This window comes from Silene latifolia, chromosome 5 (genome assembly GCF_048544455.1).
Source record: "Silene latifolia isolate original U9 population chromosome 5, ASM4854445v1, whole genome shotgun sequence".
NCBI lineage: Eukaryota > Viridiplantae > Streptophyta > Magnoliopsida > Caryophyllales > Caryophyllaceae > Silene > Silene latifolia.
Window position 1 is genome coordinate 87,978,852 of NC_133530.1, and position 24,295 is coordinate 88,003,146.

Here is a 24,295-nt window from a genome sequence, read left to right on the forward strand (position 1 = left end):
GTTATGTGGTTACTGCTTGGCTTTTGAAACGGGGTGTGGAGTGTCATATATAGATGGAAAATCTTGTTTAATTGTGTTAACGAAATGTGAAATTGGAGTATATGTAATGTGAGGTAGGATGTGTCTATATGATCATGATGATGTTAATGTTTGGTTTGTTGGTAGTAGCATGTGATTAAGGCGTGTGTCTATATATATATATAAATGTTGTGTTTAAATTTGCAAGTGGGTATGATAAGAGTTCAATTATGTACTGGTTTCTTGAAATATTTTGTTGTTGTCATTGCCTTATGCATGTTCATATTGATTAAAACTGTCATAAGTCGAGTTCTAGATATGATATTGCTGTAATTCCAAGTTGAGGTGATAGGTTGTCTTCTTACGATTCTAACGATAGGTCACATGTAACGCCCCGTAAATTTCGGATCGTTAAGATATTTCGAAAATAATTAATTAATCAAATAAAATTTGACAATAAAGTATTTAAAGTAAAAATAATTTAAAGAAATACTCCCTCCTATTCTTCTTTTTCTTCCCCTTTGGATGGGGCACAATATTTAAGGAAGAGAATAAAATATGAATTGTGAATTGGGTGGGGTTTGGTGATAGGAGAGAGGAATGAATAAAATAAGGAATTGTGAGTTGGGTGGGGTTTGGTGATAGGAGAGAGAAATGAATAATTATGAATTAAATAAGGAATTGTGAGTTGGGTGGGGTTTGGTGATAGGAGAGAGGAATGAATAAAATAAGATTAAAAGTTTCCAAAAAAGGAAAGGGGAAGAAAACCTGAATAATCCGTTTTAGGAAATAGGGAAGAAAATAGAGAATAGGAGGGAGTATAATTTTATTATATTTTGAAGAAAAGTATTTATTTTGATAGTTTTGAAATGTTTAAAAATAGTTTAAACCGTGTAAAATCTTTTATTTCGAAATAAGGGCGTATCGGGGGGAAAATGACAATTCGTTTGAACGTTGGGTAAACGAATTTGGAAATGGGTCGTATGAATACTCAATTTTATTGTAATCTCGTGTTTAAAGACTTTGGTCTTGACGGAATTTGCATTTGACTTACGGATTTAATTATTATTGAAACAAGTCAAACCCGACTCGTAAAAATCCCGACTAAAAATCCCGCACTCCCTCCTTTCCTCTTCCCTTTCCCGCGGACCAGCCACCTCCCTTTCTTATTTTTTCTGATTTTTCTCTATCACCTTCTTCCATCTTCTAAAAAGAGACCAAAACACCATTTATATAAAATCAAGCTAAAAATCGTCACAATTTCTTCGTTACTAGTCCGTTTTTCACATAATTTACCTTTCCGGAATCCCCTCGCCGAGATCTAAAACTTAGTATGTTCTAATTTCAGTTTTTATTAAGTTATTTTAAGACCAAAATTCGGTATTTTCGGTTTTATATGCTTATTATTGTGTTTTAATTGTTTATTTAGGTGAAGGATTGGAAGACGAGTTCGGGGACTCGTATATTGTAGAGGATAGCGGCTAGTGTCGTTAGGGTTTGGGTTTTCAAGGTGTTAATTGCTCTTTTTCTAGCTTAAGGTAACATATTTCAAGTTACTCGACGAATTATCGTCACATGTTTTTGATTTTTGTATGTTTGGTGATTTTTACTTGAGTAGTAATTTTCACATGATAAATTTGTTGTATGCATGTTTAATTTGTGCCTTTTGTTAGTTTAAATTATTAAAGTTGAATTGGGGACGATTAATTAATTTTCAGACGGTCTTTTACTAAACAAAAATGGAAAAATAAGGTGGTGTAGGGGACGGGCAGCAGGCCCGTGGCAGGCCCACGGCTAGCCCACGGCTGCCCGGGTTGGTCCGTGCTTGTTTTGCGGTTTTCGTACAATATTGGTCATTTCGGGTTAATTAAGGTTAGAATAGTATAAGTAACAAATGGGTAGTATTTTGATAGTAACAAAAATTATGTTATTGGTAAAATTGTGCTTATATTAATGGTTATCACATGTTAGGGTAGTTTACAAAAGGAAATTGTAATTAATAGGCTCAAAATGAATTTTATAGCTATAATTGTAATGTTTTGTTGATTGTGCCGAAAACCGAGCCTTAGTCCTTTTGACGATGCGATGTCGATTAATTGAGTGATTGGTCGACCGCAATTTGACCCGTACTGTCGCAGGGTGGGGTTGCGGGTAAAAATTCGGTTGAATGATTTAGATAATCGGCCTTTTTCTTGTTTTAGGCCATTTATCAAGCTTTTGTTCACATGTATAGCTTATTGAATTTAATAGTGACTTGTATTGTAGAAATGGCCCTAGTTTCCCCTGAAGCCTTTAATATGGTTACTATTGTTAGAATTAGAAATTAGTATTGAATACTTATTGGGGATTACTTTGGGATTGTATCTTTTTGTAAATAGACATTATAAGCCTTTCACATGATAAAATGCTAGAATTTATATTGATAAGTAGGACTTTTTGCCCTCTTAAGGTTAAGTGGGTGTCTTACTTGACTTGTGTGGTGAGTCATGTGTGGTGTGGGCTAAAATATTCAAGCTGGGACTAGCTGGGACTAGGTCCTAGGTGAGTATTTCGGCCTCCATCATAGATAGGTCTTTATAGTCTTTGACGAGTATATGTTCACTTTGCTTGATAGCCTTTGTGTTCTGACTAGTGGATGTTTATCCAAGTTGGGGCATGACCTCGGTACTTATTTTGATAGTATGGGGTCGGCTTAAGTACTAGCCAACCCTTCGGTGGTGTCCTTAGGGTACTCACTTCACTTTGTTTTAAAAAAGTTGTGGGTCTTGGGTGCGGTGGTGTGTATCCGCATGTCTAGGTCTCAAGCAGATTTTAGGCTAGGGTTGTGTTGTCTCTTGGCCATGTTTTCTTAATAGTAACCGCTGAGCCAAGATACCGGTTCGATTACCTTCCCTACCTCGTGGTATAGACTCGAGTTACAAAGTGACTATTGACGGGGCTAAGAACTTATGCCTGTCTTTGATATATTGCCCTTTCTTGTATGGTGATTTTATGAATCTGTAATAGGTGAGATGTAAGCGTTCTGATTGATAAAGTTTGGATTACTATTTGTTATATGATTCACATGATAGTTTAGTTTGGTCAGTTTAGGGGTCATTTGCTAGAATACATGATAAGTAAATGGGTTATCAAATTGTTTACATGTTACATTACATGTTACATTAATTTTGACGATTCGTGGCTGGGAGGACTCGAAGTTACTCCCCACTGAATTGTGGCTTTCGTGTTTGTATAAAATGCGATTGACAGGTTGTTGATGCTTTGTTTGGGGTCACAGACGGCTAGTGAGCAAGGAACCTTGGACCTAGTTTTGGCTATTCTATTAGTAAACCTTTTATACTTTTGGTTTGTATATAATTTGAAGGGACATATGTCTCCTTTCTATTTTTGGTTTGTATCACTATATTTCCGCGTCTTAAGTTATGTATGTAAATTAGTTTATCAGTTGTTGCAGGGTTTTTGACACTCTTCTTGAGTTGGAATTGGTTGTGAATGGTTTAGTTAGAAAATTTTTGAAATTGCAGGTTTTTGGACTAGTTGAACCATTTACAAACATATCCTACCAGTTTTTCTGTAGAATTTACGTATATATTTAAGGCTAGATTTAAGGGTGTCACATCACACGCCCAAAACGACCAAGTAACGAGTAAGATATGCCTGTTTTACAAAAACTGGACGATGCTGAGAATTGTGTTGGTACTCGACCGAGTAAAGTAATACTCGACCGAGTAAGGGCTACTCGGCCGAGTATTCCCAATACTCGACCGAGTAAACGTCTGTGATAATTACGTTCGCTTCTGGAGTCGAAAACTCGGCCGAGTAATATAGTTACTCGACCGAGTATCCTGTACTCGACCTAGTATGTTATGTACTCGGCCGAGTACCTCAGTGTGCGGCTATTTTGAGTCGGTGGTTATATTTTCACCTTAATTGTGAGTCAGTGGCTATGTTCTTACCTTCAGTTTGAGTCGGTGGTTATGTTCTTATATTTGTTTTGAGTCGTAGGGTATGTACATATATGTTTTGAGTCTTAACGCATTCTTTTATATATGTGACGGTCTTGATACGTAAGTTACCGGATGTTATGACAAGGAGCATTCCGGCTTGTGAAGGACATGTGTTGGGTAAAGAATACATGAGTTATATGTGGTTGTGAGGGATAGTGGAACAAGAAAAGAGTAGATTGATGAGCTAATCGAGACAAGGAGCATGTTTTGTGGGATATGATGAGTGTTGTAGTTGTGGGTTGAGTAATATAAAAGTAAGTGTATATGAGCAAGGGTGATGTAGGTGTACAGAAACATGAGAATGAAATATTGAGATGAGGGATGTGAATAGTGACAACTTGAGAGGTGTAAGGATTTATAGAGGGAGATGGTTAGGATTGTGTTGGTAAAGAATATATAGGTAATGAAAGGTTGTTATAGAGGGATTGAGAAGAAGGGTATTAAGTGAACTTAGATGGAGCTATATCGCGACGTGAATTTGTAGAAAATGAATGAGTTTGGGAATTTGAATTATCAAGAGGCGAGCCTAGTGTATAATTCTTTGGGCAATTAACGGTATGAGGTGAATGGTTGATTTTTTAGAGATACGAAAGGGAGATATATCTAATTAAAGGGTAATTGTTAGTGTGTAGACTTGATGGCGACAAGGGTGAGTTGAAAGCAAGATGAGAAAGGATAAATGATAAGAGGAATGATAAGATATTGATATAAATTAATGGAATTAGAGTTGTGGAGCTATGGGAAAATAAACAAATTACTAAAGAGTTAGGTAGAAAGAGAAATGAGATGAATTATTAATTGGTATTATTGAGTAAAAAGGGGGAAAGAGGGATGAAAGTAAGTTGAGAGAACGTTGACCGGAGTTAAGGAGCATGAAGATAGGAAATTATGGATATGTACGATAGCCTCACTAGAGGGTGTGAGTTAATAGTTATGTAGGAGAGCAGGACGACATGTTAGCCGTGAGTTTCGAGGTATTACGGGAATAAGAAGCTGGTAGAGTATTTGCACGATCTGAGATTTTGGTGGAAAGTTGGGTAACGATATAATAAAGGATAGAATTGGGAATAATGTTGAGGGAGATTTTTTTGATGGATTGAATGTTCGTTATTTGGGATGATAACCAAAGAGAAGAAACGGATTGTTATATTAAGAAGTGATAGTAAGAGAGTAATCACATGAAGGATGTTGGCGTCATAGTATTGTCACTAGTGGTCGAGGATGATGTTACTTTAGGGAAGTTAGCTGTCCTAATGAGATTGATCTTGTGGAGGTGATTAGTATGTTTGGTTTTGAGGGAGTATAAGATGTAGATATATGAGGTGCTTGCTGGAAGTTGAGCAATAATGTTATGGCTACATTTGCCGGAGGGGTGATAATTGTGTGTATGAGAGGATATGTTATGAAAGGCACCTGAGTTAAGTCCGGATGAGAAGTATTCATTGTCAAGTGGTAACTTACGTGATCAGGATTGGCTAGTTAGATTCGATTATGGGTCCATGAGATGTGTAAAACTTTGTGTGAGGTCCTGGCCTCACGAGTAATGGTGTGGCGTGATAGTTACGCGTCGTTATGTGTGTGTTCCGCGTCATATATTATATCTATATGTGTATGTATGATATCTGTAAGTGATGGTGTGAGGTTCCGGCCTCAAGAGTCATGGTATGGATAATATTCATAAGGTTGGTATTTGTGATCCCGTCTAATGTGCTGCGTCGTGATCTGATATAGCAGTTTTAAGACAGTCTTGTGGTCAAGGAAGTTGTGCTGAGTCAGTATTATGAGATTGTAAGAGTTGCAATGACTATCGATGTGGTGTTGTGCACGGTAATTCATGTTGTGATACGAGTATTTTCGTGGTGTCATCGATCGTTGTTTGTTTACTGCTATTTCTTGTCAGTGTCGGTCGGGGCATATAGACCGTTGTGTTGTTTCCCGATGTTTCTTACCAGTGTCAGCTTAGGAGTGAAAATAGAGTATGGTATGAGAGAGTTGGGTATGGTCTTTGTTGATGTCATGGCATAGTAATATTCTGTTAATGGGACACCGTTGTGAGAGGTTGTTGGAGTGCTTTTGATCTTGTGTTAGATGAGGCATTGGTGGACATAGTTGTGAAAAGAAATTGTGGAACGTGTGTGTTATTGAACTTGAAACTACAAGTGGTTTAGCACCTTTCCTTGGGACAGGGAGTACGGAGTTTTAGGACTTAGTATCGTGTTAAGTTAAGGGAGTAGTGGTAATAAAGAAGATGAACTTGAGAAGCTAATGTAAGTATGTGTAACACTTGAGGATTGTGAGATAAGATTGTGGAAATGAGTGTATATGTATATAGAAGTATGTCGTGTTGTGGTAATATAGAAGAGATGGAGTAGTGGCTATACTGAGGATTTTATGATATAGGTTATGGGAGTGCAGAATAATTGGAGGCACGTGAACTGTTAAAGAATGAGAGTCTTGGATATACGAATGGTTGTAGGTGTTGAGGTTATAGTGGGTTATCGTTGTCATGAAGTGGTAATGAGGATTATGGGAGGTATAGCAAAGGACCTAGTATTAGTGAGTTACGAGGACGTAACATTTATCTTAAGAGGAGTAGGATGCGACAAGAGAGTTTGATGGTCATACAGGTTGCAATTGGAAGTTTGAGTGTTGGTGCAGAATAAGGATGGATTTGCGTGATTGCCGATTTTATTACAGGTAATGGCAGTGCTCGTAGTAGTATGATGTTTATGAGTGAGAGTAACGGATTGTGTGAGGATGTTTATGTGTGTGAGTAAACTTCGAGGACGAAGTTCGTTTTAAGGATGGTAGAATGTAACATTTCGTTTTGATGGTTGATCTTATTTTGTGGATTGTCTTGGTATTGAGTTGCTAGTGAGTGTTACGGAAGTGAGATAAGGTTGGCAACATTGTATGGTGGTTATTCGATAATATTATGCAGTCAATATCGAGAGGATATGTTATCTAGTAAGCGTGGTTAGTGGAGTTGGTGTTAGGTGTCCATGTTTTATAGGTTGGGTTGGAACTTCGGGGACGAAGTTCTTTTTAAGGGGGGAAGACTGTAATACTACGGATTTTATAGGCTGGTACTCGACCGAGTATGGCCTACTCGGTCGAGTAAAGTGTGTTGGGTTTTCTGTTTGGCTTCTGCCCAGGAATACTCGGCCGAGTATGGGTAATACTCGACCGAGTAGAGGATACTCGGCCGAGTATGGGTAATACTCGACCGAGTATCCGGCCAGACGGTTATTATTTCCGCGGTTTTGGTTAAATGATTAGAGGTTATATATAATCGTTCGTCAGTTTCTAAATTCATTTCTCCCCAAAAACATAAACTACGTTCATTCTCCTCTAATCATCTTCATCAATTCCAAGTCAAAGGTCGTCGATTGTGGGTTCTAGCATCTCATTCCATGTCAATCGCCGTAGTAAGTGTCTTATCCTTGTTCATCTATTGTCATTCTTATAAGTTAACAAACCCTAATTTGGTTAATTTGGGGTTTAGGGTTTTGGTCATCATATGTTGTTGATTGTTGATTATCGTTGTTGTAGGTGATGATGTATTACTAGTTGTGCATTTGTATAATTGATTGTAGCGTAGCGGATTGCGAAAAGGTAGGGTTTCCCTACTCAGTTACTGTTAATTGATTTAAGACTGTGCTTGTGTTGTAATTGTTGTTATCTGCTGATCATCGGAGTATGGGTGTTGTGATGGCGGTGGTGATGTGGTTGTGTTGTGACGGTTGTGGTGTTGTGACAGCTGTGATGTTGTGGTATTGTATGACTGTGGTGGAGTCACTTGCGGGAGTGGCTTCACACCCTAGTTCGCCCTCCGTGGAACCCGCCACTGCAGGGGATGTACACATTAAGGGACGGGGATTGTTAGTCGCTCGTTGATGAGCTGGACTAGGTGGGGATGGGCTGCGGTCACCCACTGGCGGCGAGGATTACCTGTTGCGATGGGTAATCTGGCAGGGCTACACACTTCGGTGTGTAGTCGGTTACTGTGTGAGATCGGGAGACCGGGGATGGAGGATGATCAGCCGGTTACATTGTTTGTTTGTCTTATCTTGATTGAACGCAGTGCGACCCGTTGTTGTTGTTTTGTAAAACCTGCGGTGATCCATTCGGGGATGGTGAGCAGATTATGACAGGTAATGCAGATGTTTAGCTATGGGACAGTCATGGGGAGTCATCACTCGAGTCTAGCTTCCGCCGTCAAGAGACTTAGCTTGCATTCTTTGTAGTTGTTAGACCTTTCACAGTTATACTTTGGTTTGGTTTTGGAAACATGTAATCACTAACTCTTTATACTTTAATAAAGGTTGTTTGGAATTGGTAACTTTGATATGCTAACCTCGGGAAACCAAGATGGTAACAGTCTTTCATGCTGGGGTAGTCCTTGGTAAGGTACCTTGGTATGTGGGGGTGTTACACAAACAGCCGACGACATGACTCGGTTTCTTCATCGTCTAACCCCAAAGCTTCAATAACCTCAGAACCCGGTTAAGATTTAAGGTCGAATACACCGGTACAGTGTTGCTCGTACTCGGATCACCCTCCTCGGCATTGTTTGTGGGATCCGAATCGAGACCCGTTTCCGCTTGATTTTCTTTACCCCAGCAACTTTACCGGCGAAAAAGACGCGAACTTTATCCAATCTCTTGTCATACTCCTCTTCCCAAGCCGGCACATACTCCTTTGAGTTCGGTTTAGAAGGTCGTTTAGATGCGGACGCCTTCCCTTTAGCCAATGCAACAAGAGTTTCCAAACTTGTATTGAGATCATCAACCCAAGTATCCTCTGTTTCTGCCTCATCATTCTCGGCAATATGGGCTTCGAGTTGAACATCCCCTTTTCTTCCTTTTCTAATCAAAACGCCTTTCCCTTTTTTATTGGGTGGAGAAGACTCAAGCAAGGGTTCCTCGGTGACATTGTCGATGGCGGCCGGAATTAGCTCCCTAGAGTTGGTTGCATGTGGTTTCTTGGACCGGGTATTGGCGGAAGTAGTTATCAAGGTGGGTTTAGATTTAGGATAGGGTGATTTTGAGGAGGTTTTGGGAGAGACGGGAGTGGTATCGAGTGATATGGTTGTTTCCGGTGTGGTTTCGGGTTCAGTTTCTTTGTTTCGGGTGGTAGTGGAAGCTGGAACAACGGTTTTGGGGTCAGCCGTTTCGATGACGGCCGAGAGCTTGGGTTTTGAGGGTTTTTTCTGCATGGTCAAGGTTTGAAGATAAGAGTTGGTTGTGGTTGGATATTAATGAGGGAAGGTGGAGGAGATATGTAGGTGGGTTTTAATTTGAACGGTGGGTAGGTTCCAGTGGGGTAAGGTTGTATTAGTGGGTGGGCTTTAATTTTTTTGGTTGGGTTTTAATTTTGCCATAAACTACTCGCATGAGAATACGAATGATAACATCTCAAAAAATAAGTCAACTTATTACTAGTCTAGATGAAAACACCAATTAGAGTAAGCAGACTGCACTGAGTACAATAACTGTAAGACACGTTGTCAAAACAAAACGCCTGAGTCTCAATTCTAGTCAATCATTTAGAGGATCAATTCAAGGACAATAAAGACTATGAGCTACTATTCAAGAGACCCAATTCTAATCGGATTTTCTCAAATTGTTCTCTAGCCAAAGGTTTAATGAAAATATCGGACAACTGATCTTTAATTTTACAAAATTTTAAGCATATGTTCCCTTTTTCTACATTATCGCGAAGAAAATGATGACGAATGTCAATGTGTTTTGTCCTGGAGTGCGGAACGGGATTTTTAGAAATATTAATTGCGCTAGTGTTATCACATAGAATGGGAACACAATTAATGGTCATACCGTAATCCCGCAGCTATTGTCTTACCCATAAGATTTGAGCTCAACATTGGGCAGCAACGACATATTCACTCTCGGCAGTAGATAAAGCAACCGTATTTTGCTTCTTGGACGCCCAAGAGATAAGACACGGTCCTACAAAAGTAGCAACACCAAAGGTACTCTTTCTTTCAACTGAGCAACCTGCATAATCTACATCTGAATACCCCGTGAGAGTGAAATTTCAATCCATAGGATACCATAGATATAAATCTTGAGTTCCAATCAAATATTGAAGAATTCGTTTTACAGCTGTTAAATGTGATTCTTTAGGATTTGACTGAAATCGAGCACACAAACACACACTATAAAGAATATCTGGATGATTAACGGTAAGATATAAGAGTGATTCTATCATACCTCGATACACCTTTTCATCCACACTTTTACCTTTCTCATCCTTATCAAGCTTAAGTGTAGAACACATTGGTGTAGAAAATGGATTTGATGTAGTCATACCAAATTTATTTAGCATCTCCTTGATATATTTTCTTTGATGGATCATGATGCCATGTGTGGTTTGATTTATCTGAAGACCCTAAAAGAATCCTAGCTCGCCCATCATGCTCATCTCGAACTCTGATTACATAAGATTGGAAAAATATGCACATAAAACATCATTAGTTGCTCCAAAAATGATATCATCTACATAAATCTGAACAACTAATAAGTCCTATTTCACCGGGTTTAGAAATAGTGTTTAGTCAACGGAACCTCTTTGAAATCCATTTTCAATAAGGAACTTTGATAGTCTATCATACCAAGACCTAGGTGCTTGTTTAAGACCATAAAGTGCCTTATCTAATTTATACACATGGTTAGGAAAATTACTATCTAAAAAACCGGGAGGTTGTTCAACATATACTTCTTCTTGCAAATAGCCATTAAGAAACGCGGTCTTAACATCCATTTGAAAGAGTTTGATACCCATATGAGCGGCAAAGGCAATAAGGAGACGAATGGCTTCTAGTCTTGCCACTGGTGCAAAGGTTTCATCGTAATCGATCCCTTCCTGTTGATTGTATCCTTGCACTACAAGTCTAGCCTTGTTTCTCACAATCACACCTGCATCATCCAATTTGTTTCGAAATACCCATTTCGTTCCTATGACGGAATGATCTCTTGGACGTGGTTCCAAATGCCACACCTTGCTTCGTTCAAATTGATTTAGCTCTTCCTGCATAGCAATAACCCAATCAGGATCAGTTAAGGCATCATTAACATTAGAAGGTTCTAATTCTAATAAGAATGAATAATGAGCACACAAATTTCTTAATGAAGATCTAGTTTTGACTCCCTCATGGATGTCAGTCAGAATGTTATCTATTGGATGTGAACTTTGATGCTTACAACGTCGAGGAACAAATGTTTCTGTTTCTGGTGTAGATTGAACAACACTAGTTTCTGTTCGGTTCTGCTTGACATTCGTATCTGTAAACTGAACACCACTTGATTCTGTTCGATTCTGCTCAACATCTGTATTAGTCTTTCTCGATGTATCTGAGCTACTGGAAGCCTAATTTTTCTCACTAGAGGTGCAGCTGTCTGTTCATAGCTGCCTGAACTTGGTGATTTTCCACTACTGGACAGTTCTGTGTTCTGTTCATTTCCCCCTGAATTCGTGGACTGTTCTGCACCTGTTCCTTCCAACGACGAAGGCTCCTCCTCTAGTTCAGGTGTATCATCTCTTACAAATCCAATCTCAAAGTCATCATCATTCTGCAATTCAGCGTTAAGCAAATTAGTTTCATCAAAAATTACATGTACACTTTCCTCAAAACACATAGTTCTTTTATTGTAAACTTTATAGGCCTTAGCTTGCTTTCGTTTGAATATCCAATGAAAACCGCCTCATCGCTTCTTGGATCAAATTTTCCCAAATTATTTTTGCCATTGTTATGAACATATAGCATTTTGATCCAAAGCAGCGAAAATGTGAAATGTTTGGCTTTTGCCCATATAGAAGCTCATAAGGCGTTTTCTTATGGATAGATCTAATAGCAACACGGTTACGAATATAACAAGCTGTGTTCAAAGCTTCGGCCCAAAAGTTTCTTGGCAATTCGCTACAGAGCAACATGGATCTTGTCATGTCTTCTAGGGTTCTATTCATTCTTTCCACTACGCCATTTTGTTGCGGTGTCCTAGGAGCTGAAAAATTATGATCCACACCATTTTCCCTTCAAAATGATATAAACGATTCCTTGTCAAATTCTCTTCCATGTTCGGTTCTAATGGAGAGTAACTTATGACTCAGTTTGTTTTGGAGTTTATTAATCAAAGTATGAAATTCTTCAAAGGTTTCACTTTTAGCATGTAAAAATAAAGTCCAAACAAACCGTGAATAGTCGTCCACTAGAACACATACATAAAGACTTCCACCTCGGCTTCTAATCCTCATCGGACCACACAAATCCATGTGAATGAGTTCTAGAGGCTTGGTGGTGCTTACGAACCTTTTAGATTTAAAAGAACTTCAGACATGTTTGCATCGAGCACAAACGTAACAAACTCCTTCAATTTCGAACTTCATAGAAGGTAAACCTTCCAATAATCAAGTTTGTGCAGTTTGTTTAGAGATGAAAAACCAACATGTCCAAACCTCTTATGCCATAAAATAGGATCGTTTTGTATTACGGACAAACACTTGATGGTTTCCACTTCCTAAGTCAGCCACATAAATGTTATTAACTCTCTTACCTTGAAGAACAATTTCATTAGTACTTTCTTTTATTACATAACAAAGGTTTGCATGAAACTCGACTTTATTTCCTTTGTCACATAATTGAGAAATACTAATCAAATTGTGTTTGAGACCCTTTACAAGCAGCACATCATCAACGGAATGTGAAAGAGACTTACCGACTTTGCCAATACCAATTACTTCACCTTTTTTGTTGTCTCCAAATGTCACATTTCCACCATCATAGGCCGATAATGAGAGGAATTGGTTTCTCTTACCTGTCATGTGTCGTGAACATCCGCTATCAAGATACCAACGGCTGCCTCCTCTCATATGGCCCTGCAAAAAAGATTAGTTAGAGGATATAGGAACCCAAACAAGTTTGGGTCCCTTCTTATGACGAACAGTATCTAAGATATCTTTCATAATCCACATTTTCTTAACAACTTTTATATTTTGATCCAAGTGCTTTAGCCATTTTCCACAAGCATTAAATACGTGTCCTGTGTGTCCACAAAATTTGCAAATTTTATATTCAGGTAAGCCCACGTACTTATGCTTGCGGAAGCTTTTCTCAATGGGTATAGGTTTTTTAGCAATTACAGCACTCGCGTTATTCTGTTTTGGACAGTCAGGAGGAGTGTTTAGTTTTTGTTCAGGGACCCAGACATTACGGTATTGAGAACCATTTGTCTGAAGTCAGAACGAGAAACATAGCCTAGTCCAAGTTTATTTGTGTTCTTAGATTGATTAACCAGAAAATCAAGGACCGTTCCACTACCTTCCCATTTAGCAACAACATTTCTTGCATTACTCGAATCGATTTCCAAGTTTTCCACTTTTACTAGCAACTTTTTATTCTTATCAAGAAGAGAGTTATGCTCAACATTAAGTCTATCAAATTTGGAAGAAATTTCAGAATAGAAGGTTGAACTAGTAGTGTGCATCCTTTTAATCTCTTCTAATTCTTTAGTTAAAACGTGGATTTTGCTCACCGGAGATTCGTTTTCGATTATAAGTTCGATTGAACAGATCGATCGACTGTTTGATTCTTAAGGTTTTTCAGATTACGTTTTAGCTCTGTTCTCCTCCGCTATACTTTCAATTTCGAATTGCATGGCACTAAGTTGCTTAGTTTGTTCATAACTTGTGTCCAAAGTCTCATCAAGAAGTCTCATAATATTTTCTTTAGATAAAGACCTAATCTTAATTTTGAGATTTGAGAGACTTACCTCGTCATCAGATTCGCTATTAGAGGCGTCTGAATATGCCATGAGACACCTACGAGAATCGTCATCCCTTTTCCGTTGAGATTTTGGCTTTGATAACACAATATTTTACCCATTTTCGGCCCATATTTTATCTCTTATTTGATCATTCGATTAAGTTTTATTTAGTCGTTTTAGTATGAAATAGAATATTAGTTACTTTATATTAATTAATGTCAATTTATGTTAATTTTCGGAATTTTGATTTCGTTCTCATATTTTTGTTATATAGGTACCGAGTTAAGCGGGAACGATTAAATAAGACGGGATTAAATTGGAGTAATGAGGATGAGTCATAAAGAGAAAAGTCAAAGTTGGCTCTTGTTTATTCCAAAATCACAAACCCATTCATCTTCCTGGTCTTTCGTTGGAATTCACCATCAATCACCATTTTCATTAATTTCCATCACCACCATTAATACTCAGCTTCACCATTCAACCCGACATCCCTCAACCTTCCACCATTTCATCAATCTTTACCATCATTCACCATCTTCATTTCACCATCTCCACCATCGACATTCACCCATTTCACCATAACCATTCAATCACCATGGCTGCCACCAGTCCAGAAGCTCGACATCAATCACCATCACCCTCCTTTCATCTCCCCTGTACCTGCGACATCAACAACAACAAACGAGCACCAACATTGACATCACCGACGGCCGGCCATCCGGCTGGGACATCCCATTGCTGCGTTTTCATCCGTTGATTCACCCTTGTCGTCCTTTTGCGTTTGTCCTTTTGCGTTTGATAATTGTTGGGGTTTAAGTGTGTCGTGTGACACAATAGTGAGGGAGGAGATTTGGGGATTATTGTTAGTATTATTATTATATATAACTATTATTAACATATTATTATTATTATTATAATTATTTGTAGTAATTAGTAGGAGTAGTATATAAAGAGACCTTATATTATTAGACAACATTACACCAAACACCACCTTAGAAATTAGACTAATTCATCTTATTCTCTCTCAATATTGTAAAACCCTCATATTTCCTCTCTTATTTATTCAATAAAAAGTTGTTATCTTTCTTTTGTTCATTCAAGTTCTTCTCTTTTCATTAGTTTACAATTAGTAATTTTGGGTTGTATTTGGAGAATTGAAGAATCCTTCCATATTTCAATCCAAGTTCCTTTCTTTGCTATTGAGTGGGTATAATTTCTCTTCATAATTTCATTTGTTTACATTTGCTTTTCTTTCAAGTTTTATCTTAATTGTTTATGTTAGAATTCCTACCTTTGTTGTTGGATTGTTATTATTTTCTCTCTTGTTCATCTTTTCTTTGTTTTCCATTGTTGTTTACAAGATTGAATCTTTGATTTCTCATGTTAAAGATTGAATCTTTGAGTTGCTTATGTTAAAGTTTGTGTCTTTTTGCATTAATCTCTTTCCATCTTAGATTAATTTGTCTTTCCTCATAATTTTGTTGATTAATTGCATGATTAGTAGTATAATTTATTCTCCCACCATGTTTATGCTTAAAGACTCAATCTTTATTGTTTCTATTGCTCTTAGCAACATGATTAGTGAGTAGTCTCCTTCTAGGACTCGGTTTGACCCGATATGGGTAATTTCATTAATTAATCATCATTAAGGCTAATTTGTGGGGGAAATTGGTGAGGGTAGTTTAGAGGAATTTGCTTGCTTAAGGTTTGGGTTTTGGGTAGTGTCAACTTGTGACCCTTGACCACCAACGGAAGTTGGTTAGGTTGTAAATTGGACACCCGAAATTTAGCCTTGTCACCAACTAAGGTTGAGACCGGAAGGGAGAACCGAGGGAGGGTGCCTCTAGACTAGCGTTTGAAATCGACCTCCGGAAGGGGGAGTGGGATGACCCGGAATATGATGAGTGCTTAATGACCTTGACCATTCACTTGACCTCCTTGGGAAAATGCATGTTCTTGGGGTTGTCGGGTTTTGAGTTGGGGATACCGACTTTCGAACCCGGGAGGGGGGTTAGTCGGAATAGCTAGTGTCCTATTGCGAGACCGGAAGGGAGGTTCTAGGCGAATTAGAGCCATCTCCCCCTCACCTAACTACCCCTTTTGATTAGCCGAGACGATTAGTATGTGGAGTTGCTCATATTCATGGTCGAACCGAGTTCTAGTCCTTCTCTTTATTTGATCTATCCCTTATCTTTTAACTTGTTATTTTCTTGTCTAGTTCATAGTCTTTAAATTTGTTAGTCTAGTGTTAGTTCGTTACCACCATCTTTGTTTCTTTCCGACTTAGCTAAGCACGAGAATTTAGACAATTAGTAATCACCCATGCTCCCTGTGGATTCGACCTCGACTACCCTACTACATTAGTTGAGTAAATTGTTTGATTGGGGGAGTGCGACAAAACCCCGCTATCAGGCTTGTAGGTGGATCATAAACAGAGTTTTTCATCTTTTTCATCGTTAGGGGGTTCATCGTCTTCTGAGTCAGACTTACCCCAGACAGCAGCCATCATTGCACGTTTGTACTCTTGCTTAGACCTCTCACGTTTATCTTTGGATTTCTCCTCATCCCATTTGGGACAATTACGAAATCTGATGGTCTCGCTCACCACACTTAAAACAACCCATTCTCGACATGGAGCGTGATGAGAATGACGAAGAAACAGACCTTTTTGGTTTATAACTTTCAAACTTTCCTTGATTTTTCTTTCTAATTATTTTGGCAATTCTTTTAGATAGCAAGGCAACCTCCTCCTCAAGATCACTTTCATTATCACTTGAGATAGCATTCAAGGCCAGACCCTTAGCTTTGGGTTTCTCTTCGGCAACATTTTCAAGTGTTATTTCGTGTGCCATAAGAGATCCCATTAAAGCTTCATAGGTAAGAGTGGCTAAATCTCTACACTCTTCAATGGCCGTGACTTTTTGTCGCCATTTCTTGGTAAGACTTCTTAAAATTTTACGGACAATGTCCTCAGTTTCGAATGTCTACCAAGATTTGAAAGTTCGTTAGTTATATTTGAAAAGCGTGAAGACATGCTTTTTATAGGTTCATCCTCGTGCATTTTAAAGGTTTCGTATTGTTGCATAGAGATCAATACGTTGTTTCTTTACTTGCACGGTCCCCTCATAGGCTAGTGCTAGACTATCCCATATTTGTTTGGCTGTTTTACATCCTGCAATACGACTAGTTTCTGATTCGCCAATTCCGGATTGCAGGAGTGATATAGCCCTAGCATTCTTCTCCGCCTTTTTGTAATCATCGGATGTATAATTTTTGGGCGCTTTTACACTAGACACACTATTGGCATTTGTGGTAGTGATAGCTAAGGGACCATTTTCGATGATTACCCAACATTCGTAGTATGTTCCTTGTATGAAATGCATCATACGATTTTTCCACCAGCCATAGTCCGTGCCATCAAAGACATGACATTTGACAGATTTGGAGTTCATGATAAAATAAAGTACAAAAAGATAAACTCGGAAAGGATCAAACTCTTTGCTGTAAGGCAATCAAGAGCACGAGGCTATGATACCAATTGTTGAATTTATCGATCCGGTACTTAAAAGGGGGAGGGGGTGAATTAAGTACCCCTTTTAAAATTAACGTGAAAATTAAAGCGAATAACTTGCTCACGTTCGATAATAACACAGTATACAAGCAAAATGAACAGTTACAGAAACTGTTCAAACAATCAGAGTTGTGATATACTGTGATAACTGAGTGCGTGAATCAAAAGGAAAAATAAAACAAGAAATGAAAATAACCAAAATGAAAAGGAGGCACAAGACACGAGATTTTTAACGTGGTTCGACCTACTCTCTAAAGGTCTAAATCCACCTCTCTCTTATTAATATTCACTTTATAACCAAACCCGATTACAAAGTAAATCCCCACGATTAACCCCGATCGTGTGACTCGAGTACAACCCCGTACCCCAAAAGCACTCTCTCACAAAAATAAAATTACAACAAACTTTGTCTCCTTATATGGTTCAATACTTAAGAACAATGGAGAACAAATTAGTCCTATGAATATGAGAAACTTAAGCACACGAGAATGGTTCACAAGACAAGAAAAAAACACTTTGCAAATGATTTAGCTTAAGATACACGTGAGGAATGATTTGCAAGACAAAAGCTTTTTGGTGCAATATCTAATGCTCTATTTTTCGGTAAAACAGATGGATGGTCAACTGCAAAGATATATAGGAAAATAGTTTGGAAACAAAACCTATATTTTTGGCAAAGAGATAAAGCAAATAATATCTTTTAGAATAAAAATATTCCATAAAATAATTTGACTTCTTTTGTAAGATAAATCTTCCAAATATTTTTCAAAGATATTTTTTTCAAAACAATCAGAAAGTTCCTATAAAAATATCTTAGCCAAACTATTTTATACAGAAAATATTTTACTCGAAATTCTTTCTTTGCCAAAATAAATCACGTGTTCTTCATTCTGTACTGGTGAACCATTCAGTGCTGAACTGTCTTCGACACTGTTCAGAACACAATGAGTGAGCTTAATAATCATATTCTTACAATGTTGTTAGACAAAGACGGACACAAAGTATAACAGCTTCCAACCTCTTTGATTGATGTAGTCCAGACCTGCAACATTAGAACTCTTGCCAAAACAATGAATGAGAAGGAACAGAGGATTGGGAACTTGTCATCATCAAGAATCATAGCTCAACAAAGATTCATTTGTTGCACCCGCGCTACTCGTCTCCCGGGGTCTTTGATAGACGGAAAACAAATCCCAAATCGAAAATGAACGATGAAGAATGGTATTCTCCATTCTCGTTCACCACCAACAAATGCGATAACTTGTTTTATATTCTTTTGTCAACGAAGGTTTGGATTTTCTTCATCATGATCTAATATGATATAGGAGTACCTCTTTCAAGGTTTCAACCGATCAAAATCCATGAACCCAGTACAGATGCCTCTTTTTTTTTTTTTTTTTGCTAAAAATGTTTATTTAAATAAAATTAAAACCGACGTAAACCCAGTTCAAACAACAATCAATGCATGATGTTCTAAGCTTATCTATCTATTAATTCCGTTTTGTATTTAAGATGGATATACTCGATGTTCTAAGCTTTCAATGTTATGTGGATTGTGATTTGTGAATAGACAATCACTATTACTAGCTACATCAATGCATGTATATTCGAACGGGGTTTCACAATAATGCTTCTCCAAGGGACAAGGGTAATCATTTCAGAAAGATCTTGGAATATTTACCTGTTTCTCTAAGGACAATGGAATCACTTAGATCATAAGAATACATGTTATACATATGCACTTTTGTGTTGAAAATAAGCCAAAGGGAAAAATTAAACTTCAAATCAAGTAGAAAAAAGAAAAGGAAAGAAAAGAAGAAAAAGCAAAACCCTTTTTAAAGTTGCATGTATAGGATAGTAAAGCAAACTTTAACTTAGTGCCATATGACAATTTAACCACAACTTTTTCTTACAAGTAACAACATCATTTTGACCTTAATTACTAAAAGCCCCTTTCTTTTTAAGTATTTCAGCTTTTTGTCCTTTCAAATTTTCAATATCATACGGAGTACATTATATTCAATTAGTCTTGCTGAAGACGGGTCGGAGCAAGTGACGGATAATGACACTCACAAAACGGATAGGGGGACAAGATGGAGCACCCCCATGTGCTTCCCTCTCTCCTCTATTTGGGTCATTTGTGAGGGAAAATGGTACTCATCACTCTAAAGTGACGGATACGTGCCGTCACAAATGAGATTTTGTGCATTATATTTTACGTTAATTATTGTTTCAGACGGACTATTCCCGTCTTACAAAAAAAAAAAGGGATTTTGTGACTATTTTATGCTCAAATGTAACATTATGATAACTTGCTTTCCAAAAGTGGTCACATTTACCTGTAAAATGGTCTCAAAATCCCTTTTTTTTTGTTTTAGACCAAAATGGCTCATCTAAAAGGAGACCAACGGTATATTTTAAAATACTCATTTGATTTTTTTTAAACTACGAGACAACACTCTGATATTTTTTTTCCCATTTATACATTAAATTTCGAGTTAAAATTATGATTTTCTTTGTACAACCAACATAAATATGTTACCTTCTATATTTAAATTTTATGAATTTGATTAAATATAATCAATCAATATTTTATATTTCTGGCTTTTAAAAAACGGACCTGAAGTATGGAATGAATTGGAGAGAATAATATTCTTTCTTAGTTGATTGTATCCAATACAACTTTTGGACAATAAATAAAGACTCATTATTTAACTCATTTTCTTTGGATAGAAAGGCAACTATAAAGGATTTTGATCATGACGATAATGGATTTTAAACTCAGGTTATTAGTATCACCTCTCAAACTCATTTTCCTTTAACTAATAGGCAACATTATCCTTACGACCTTATATATCCAGCAACAGTTTTATTTGCTAATTTGCGTGTTTATACGGAAATTGAAACTTTAAAAACTTTTTAAGTGGCCCCTTTCTTTAGAGAAAGGAATCATCATAGCATATACAGTATCAATGTGAGTAAAGTTTACCCTTATTATTGCCATGCAACAAGCTTCCAAATCCCAATTATAGTTGAAGATGCAGTAGTATAGTAGTAGGGAATATATATGGACCAACACCAGTATATAATTTCATCATACCAAAGTTCATTATTGATTAAAGTCACAGAACATTCATCAGAAAATAAAGGAGCTTCCTATTACACCCATTATTCTCTCATTACACTTTGATTAAAATCATGCACATGCATGCCACTACAACTATATACTGTCTAATGTCTATCATCATATATCAGTCTAGAACTCATGAAATAAACACTTGTATGATTGTTTGAAAAGTGACACTAATACATATTACATTATCTCAAATTCTAGAATATGACGATGTAATATGTAAAACGGTCCTTTACATAGAAAAACCATTCATTTATTATATTATTAATAAATGGATTTGTTATATAAAATGGATCTCTACGGTTACATTTATATTATATCATTATTTGAAAATAATGAAATACGGTATTCAATCACTTATGAAATTAACTGGATTTATTTGAAAATAATGAAATATTCAATTATTGATGAAATCTAGGGAGAGTTATTTGATCATTATATTGTCATTATTCATAAGGAAAAATGATTATGTTTGGGACCTGGGGTTATTTGATGATATTGAAATTTAGTATCACTAAGAGTCTAAGATACAAAGGCCCTCTGTTTTCGACTTTTCGGCTAAAAAGTATTGAATTGAGCTGAGCTGAATTTGAAATGAGTTGAAATTATGCCAAAAAAATAGAACCAAACTTATTTTCGTTGTAACCCAACCGATGCCATTTATATTTTTTTCCAACATTCCTATTTTTGGAGCGACCTGATTTAAGAAATAAAATGATAAAATAACAATTCTAGTTACGAACTTAGGGAGAGTAGTAGTTACTTAATTTAGAGCGATATTTGGTCATATTCACGTTTTTCCTTATTAAGTTGAAAAATAAGAAATAATTAGAGAAAAATTAAAAGGAACACAAGGATAATAATAATATAAATAAGATGGAAGTAAGTATTGTATTATGCATTTATGCCCCTACTATAAACTAACACACTTACAATGTATTTTATTCATGCTCATGTCAAAACTTTCCTTGAATTCTAGAAGCATATACTAATTCGAGTCCCAATGATGATGGATCTTTTAATATCGATAGTAAAAACCATTATCTTGAAATAAACATTATTAATATATGTTTTATTGTACGGCCGTCTTAACTCTTACGCAATAATTGTTCATACGTAAAAACTGAATTAAACTGGTAGTTTATTTATTATCTAACCAAAACTGCTTAGGGCACAAATGAAACAACTAACAGTCTCCTTCTAAAACAATCTAGCTACTTACTAATTTAAACACTAAAATAAAATTAATGAAAAACATGATATGAAATTAAAAATTTCCTTCTGCAAGATGCAATCTCTTCTTGCTTTGAAGAGGAACTCCAAACAGCTTGATAGTCTCCCTACTTTGATCCTTAAAAACTCGAGACGACGAATGATTAGCAGAAACACCTTGATTATCCTCTTGATTATCTTGATCATTATCCAATTCAATAAGCTTAGAAAGAGGTGCACTAGCCATGACATTATTATAACTCGCATTATTATTATTACTATTACTATTACCGTTACTGTTACTGGGCACGGGTTTAACATGGTTTTGTATGAAGTAAATAATGTCATTATAGAGCCTTTTCATATGATTAAGCTCAGATAATAACATAAAATTCCTCTTCCTTAGTTGTTGATTATCTTCGGTAAGCGCGGTAAGGATGTCATTAGAGTGGCAATTATTACTAGGTTTAGGAGAAGGTAAAGGAGAGTTATGATCAATAATGTTATTAATCCAAGCTCCATTTTCATCTAATGATGTAGATTGAAGGTATTGAGGTGGGATTAAGACTTGATCTTGATAATGTATTTGATTATGATGTGTTGGAGTTTTTCTTCTATGTATTTCACATAGTAAATGTTTTTCTCCTTTTTTGAAGTAATCATTTGCAAACTCCCATCTATCTGCAACCACCTTCTTGAATCCCTTCATTAATTAACAAATAATGAAAATGTATTAGTAATAACTTGAATAATCTAAAAATACGATATAGATATCACCATCAAACCGTCTCATACAAAACATGCTGGTATTTATCGAAATTACTTTTTATTTATGATCAGTTATGCTAGCTGACATCTGATTGACATTTCTTTTTATGGCTAAGTAATAACAATTAAACTTACAAACCCTAATCTAATTTAGGTAATATCTAATTAAGTTGATCATAAATTAAAATAAAGTTAATTGCATAAACAAATATTTTGTGATAGAATAATGCAGAGAGGATTAGGACAGTGACCAAGACAAGAAAACAAGAGAATCAAGATATTCTACTAGCTTATCACATGCTACTGAATAAACAAACAAATATAAACCCATTTCAAGAAAAAATTAAGTTTATTATTAGGATAAGTATTAAATTAGTTAATTAATTAATTAATTAAGTAAGAAGCACAAATCTATATGCAAAAAAAACAGACATTTCCTACCAAATGCCTAGAGAATCAAAAGTGTGAAGAAAGGTCCCCCTTCTCTCTATATCGATCCTAATTAATAACATCATCAAACAATTATACCCTTTGGAAAATGTACAAACATCAAATCCAAGGTACATTTTGTGCTCTTGAACATGTCCAATAATTTTAACTTCAATACCATTTTCATGATGACTATGTTCTTAACCTGCACAAATTATAGAATAAGATTGTTTTACAGTATAAGACAAACCGTCCTTTTAATTGATCTCAAAGGAGATAAACTGTCGGTATTAATAAATGAGGTATTTAACATATAAAAAAACGTTTTACAATGTGAAACCGTATCAAGCAAAACTCGGACAGCCGCCATTATCTTGTTCATCAACAATAATACGATATGCAAACTCGACTTAACTTAAAAATTAGAGTAATAAGAACATTATCTCATTTATTTAAGATGGAAATAAACCTTTAGATTAGATATTTAGATGACATTGTCATTTTCATCAACATATATCTCCCCTCTACAAATCTAGAAAATTGTAAGATTTTTTAAGCAATGTATAGTTTTCTAAAGCTTAATCACATTCTAGTTAATTTTTTTTATTTTTTTATTTAAAAAAAAAAGGAACTTTTATACCTCTTTTCAAACTAATTAACTAACTTTATACTAAAAAGCTCACATTTGAATCAAGCTTGGATACCATACATACACACATAAATACATAATACTGAGTATCAGTACCACCTTTTCACATATAGACGATATTATGTTCACATAACATGGTAGCGCCCTATCATTTTCCACCCGTAATATTATTTAAATATTTTTTTTCAAAAAAGAAAAATGAATGCAATGCAAAGAGACATACATAGGTATTAAGCTGACGAACAAAGCTAGAGAAGTTGTTATGCTTGAAGTAATTAGGCAATAAGTCTCTAGCAAACTCGGGTGGCCGCCATACGACAAACGTAGTCTCATCTTCACCCCATGACACAATGTGGTCGGTTCGACGGTCGTCCACCAGTTGATATGTCTTTGTAAGGAACGGAGCCGGTACCGACTTTTGTGATTCCATCACTGAAAACACCATTTCTTGTTCTACTACTTCTTGCCCTAATTGCTCATTAACCCTATTATTATTAATATTATTATTATTGTTGTTAATATTATTATTATTAGTAATAATATTGTTATTAAGAAGATGTTGATTAATATTATTGTTATTATTATTATGATGATGATGGAGATGGTGAAGAAGAGGATCACTTCTTTCTACTAAAAATGCCATTTTAGTTTGTTTGTAAGCTTCTAGTAACACTTTAAAGTACCAAGGGATAAGAATAGAATCTTAGAGGATGTACTATGACAAGG

General features: G+C 36.3%; 2 protein-coding genes across 2 annotated transcripts; both read right to left on the reverse strand.

Moving 5' to 3' along the window:
- Window positions 1-10,598: 10,598 nt before the first annotated feature.
- LOC141655722 (uncharacterized) lies at window positions 10,599-17,259 on the reverse strand. Its single transcript, XM_074462787.1, has 8 exons — window positions 16,918-17,259; window positions 16,472-16,791; window positions 14,402-14,467; window positions 13,814-13,880; window positions 12,987-13,274; window positions 12,723-12,920; window positions 11,249-11,617; window positions 10,599-11,075 (listed from the first exon to the last, which is right to left on the reverse strand). Exons 1-8 carry the CDS (start codon window positions 17,257-17,259, stop codon window positions 10,599-10,601), a joined length of 2,127 nt encoding a protein of 708 aa, XP_074318888.1.
- A 4,376-nt stretch (window positions 17,260-21,635) lies between these two features.
- Window positions 21,636-24,295, reverse strand: LOC141657786 (heat stress transcription factor B-4d-like). The gene is made up of 2 exons (XM_074465125.1): window positions 23,793-24,295; window positions 21,636-22,426 (listed from the first exon to the last, which is right to left on the reverse strand). Exons 1-2 carry the CDS (start codon window positions 24,210-24,212, stop codon window positions 21,779-21,781), a joined length of 1,068 nt encoding a protein of 355 aa, XP_074321226.1. The 5' UTR covers window positions 24,213-24,295; the 3' UTR covers window positions 21,636-21,778.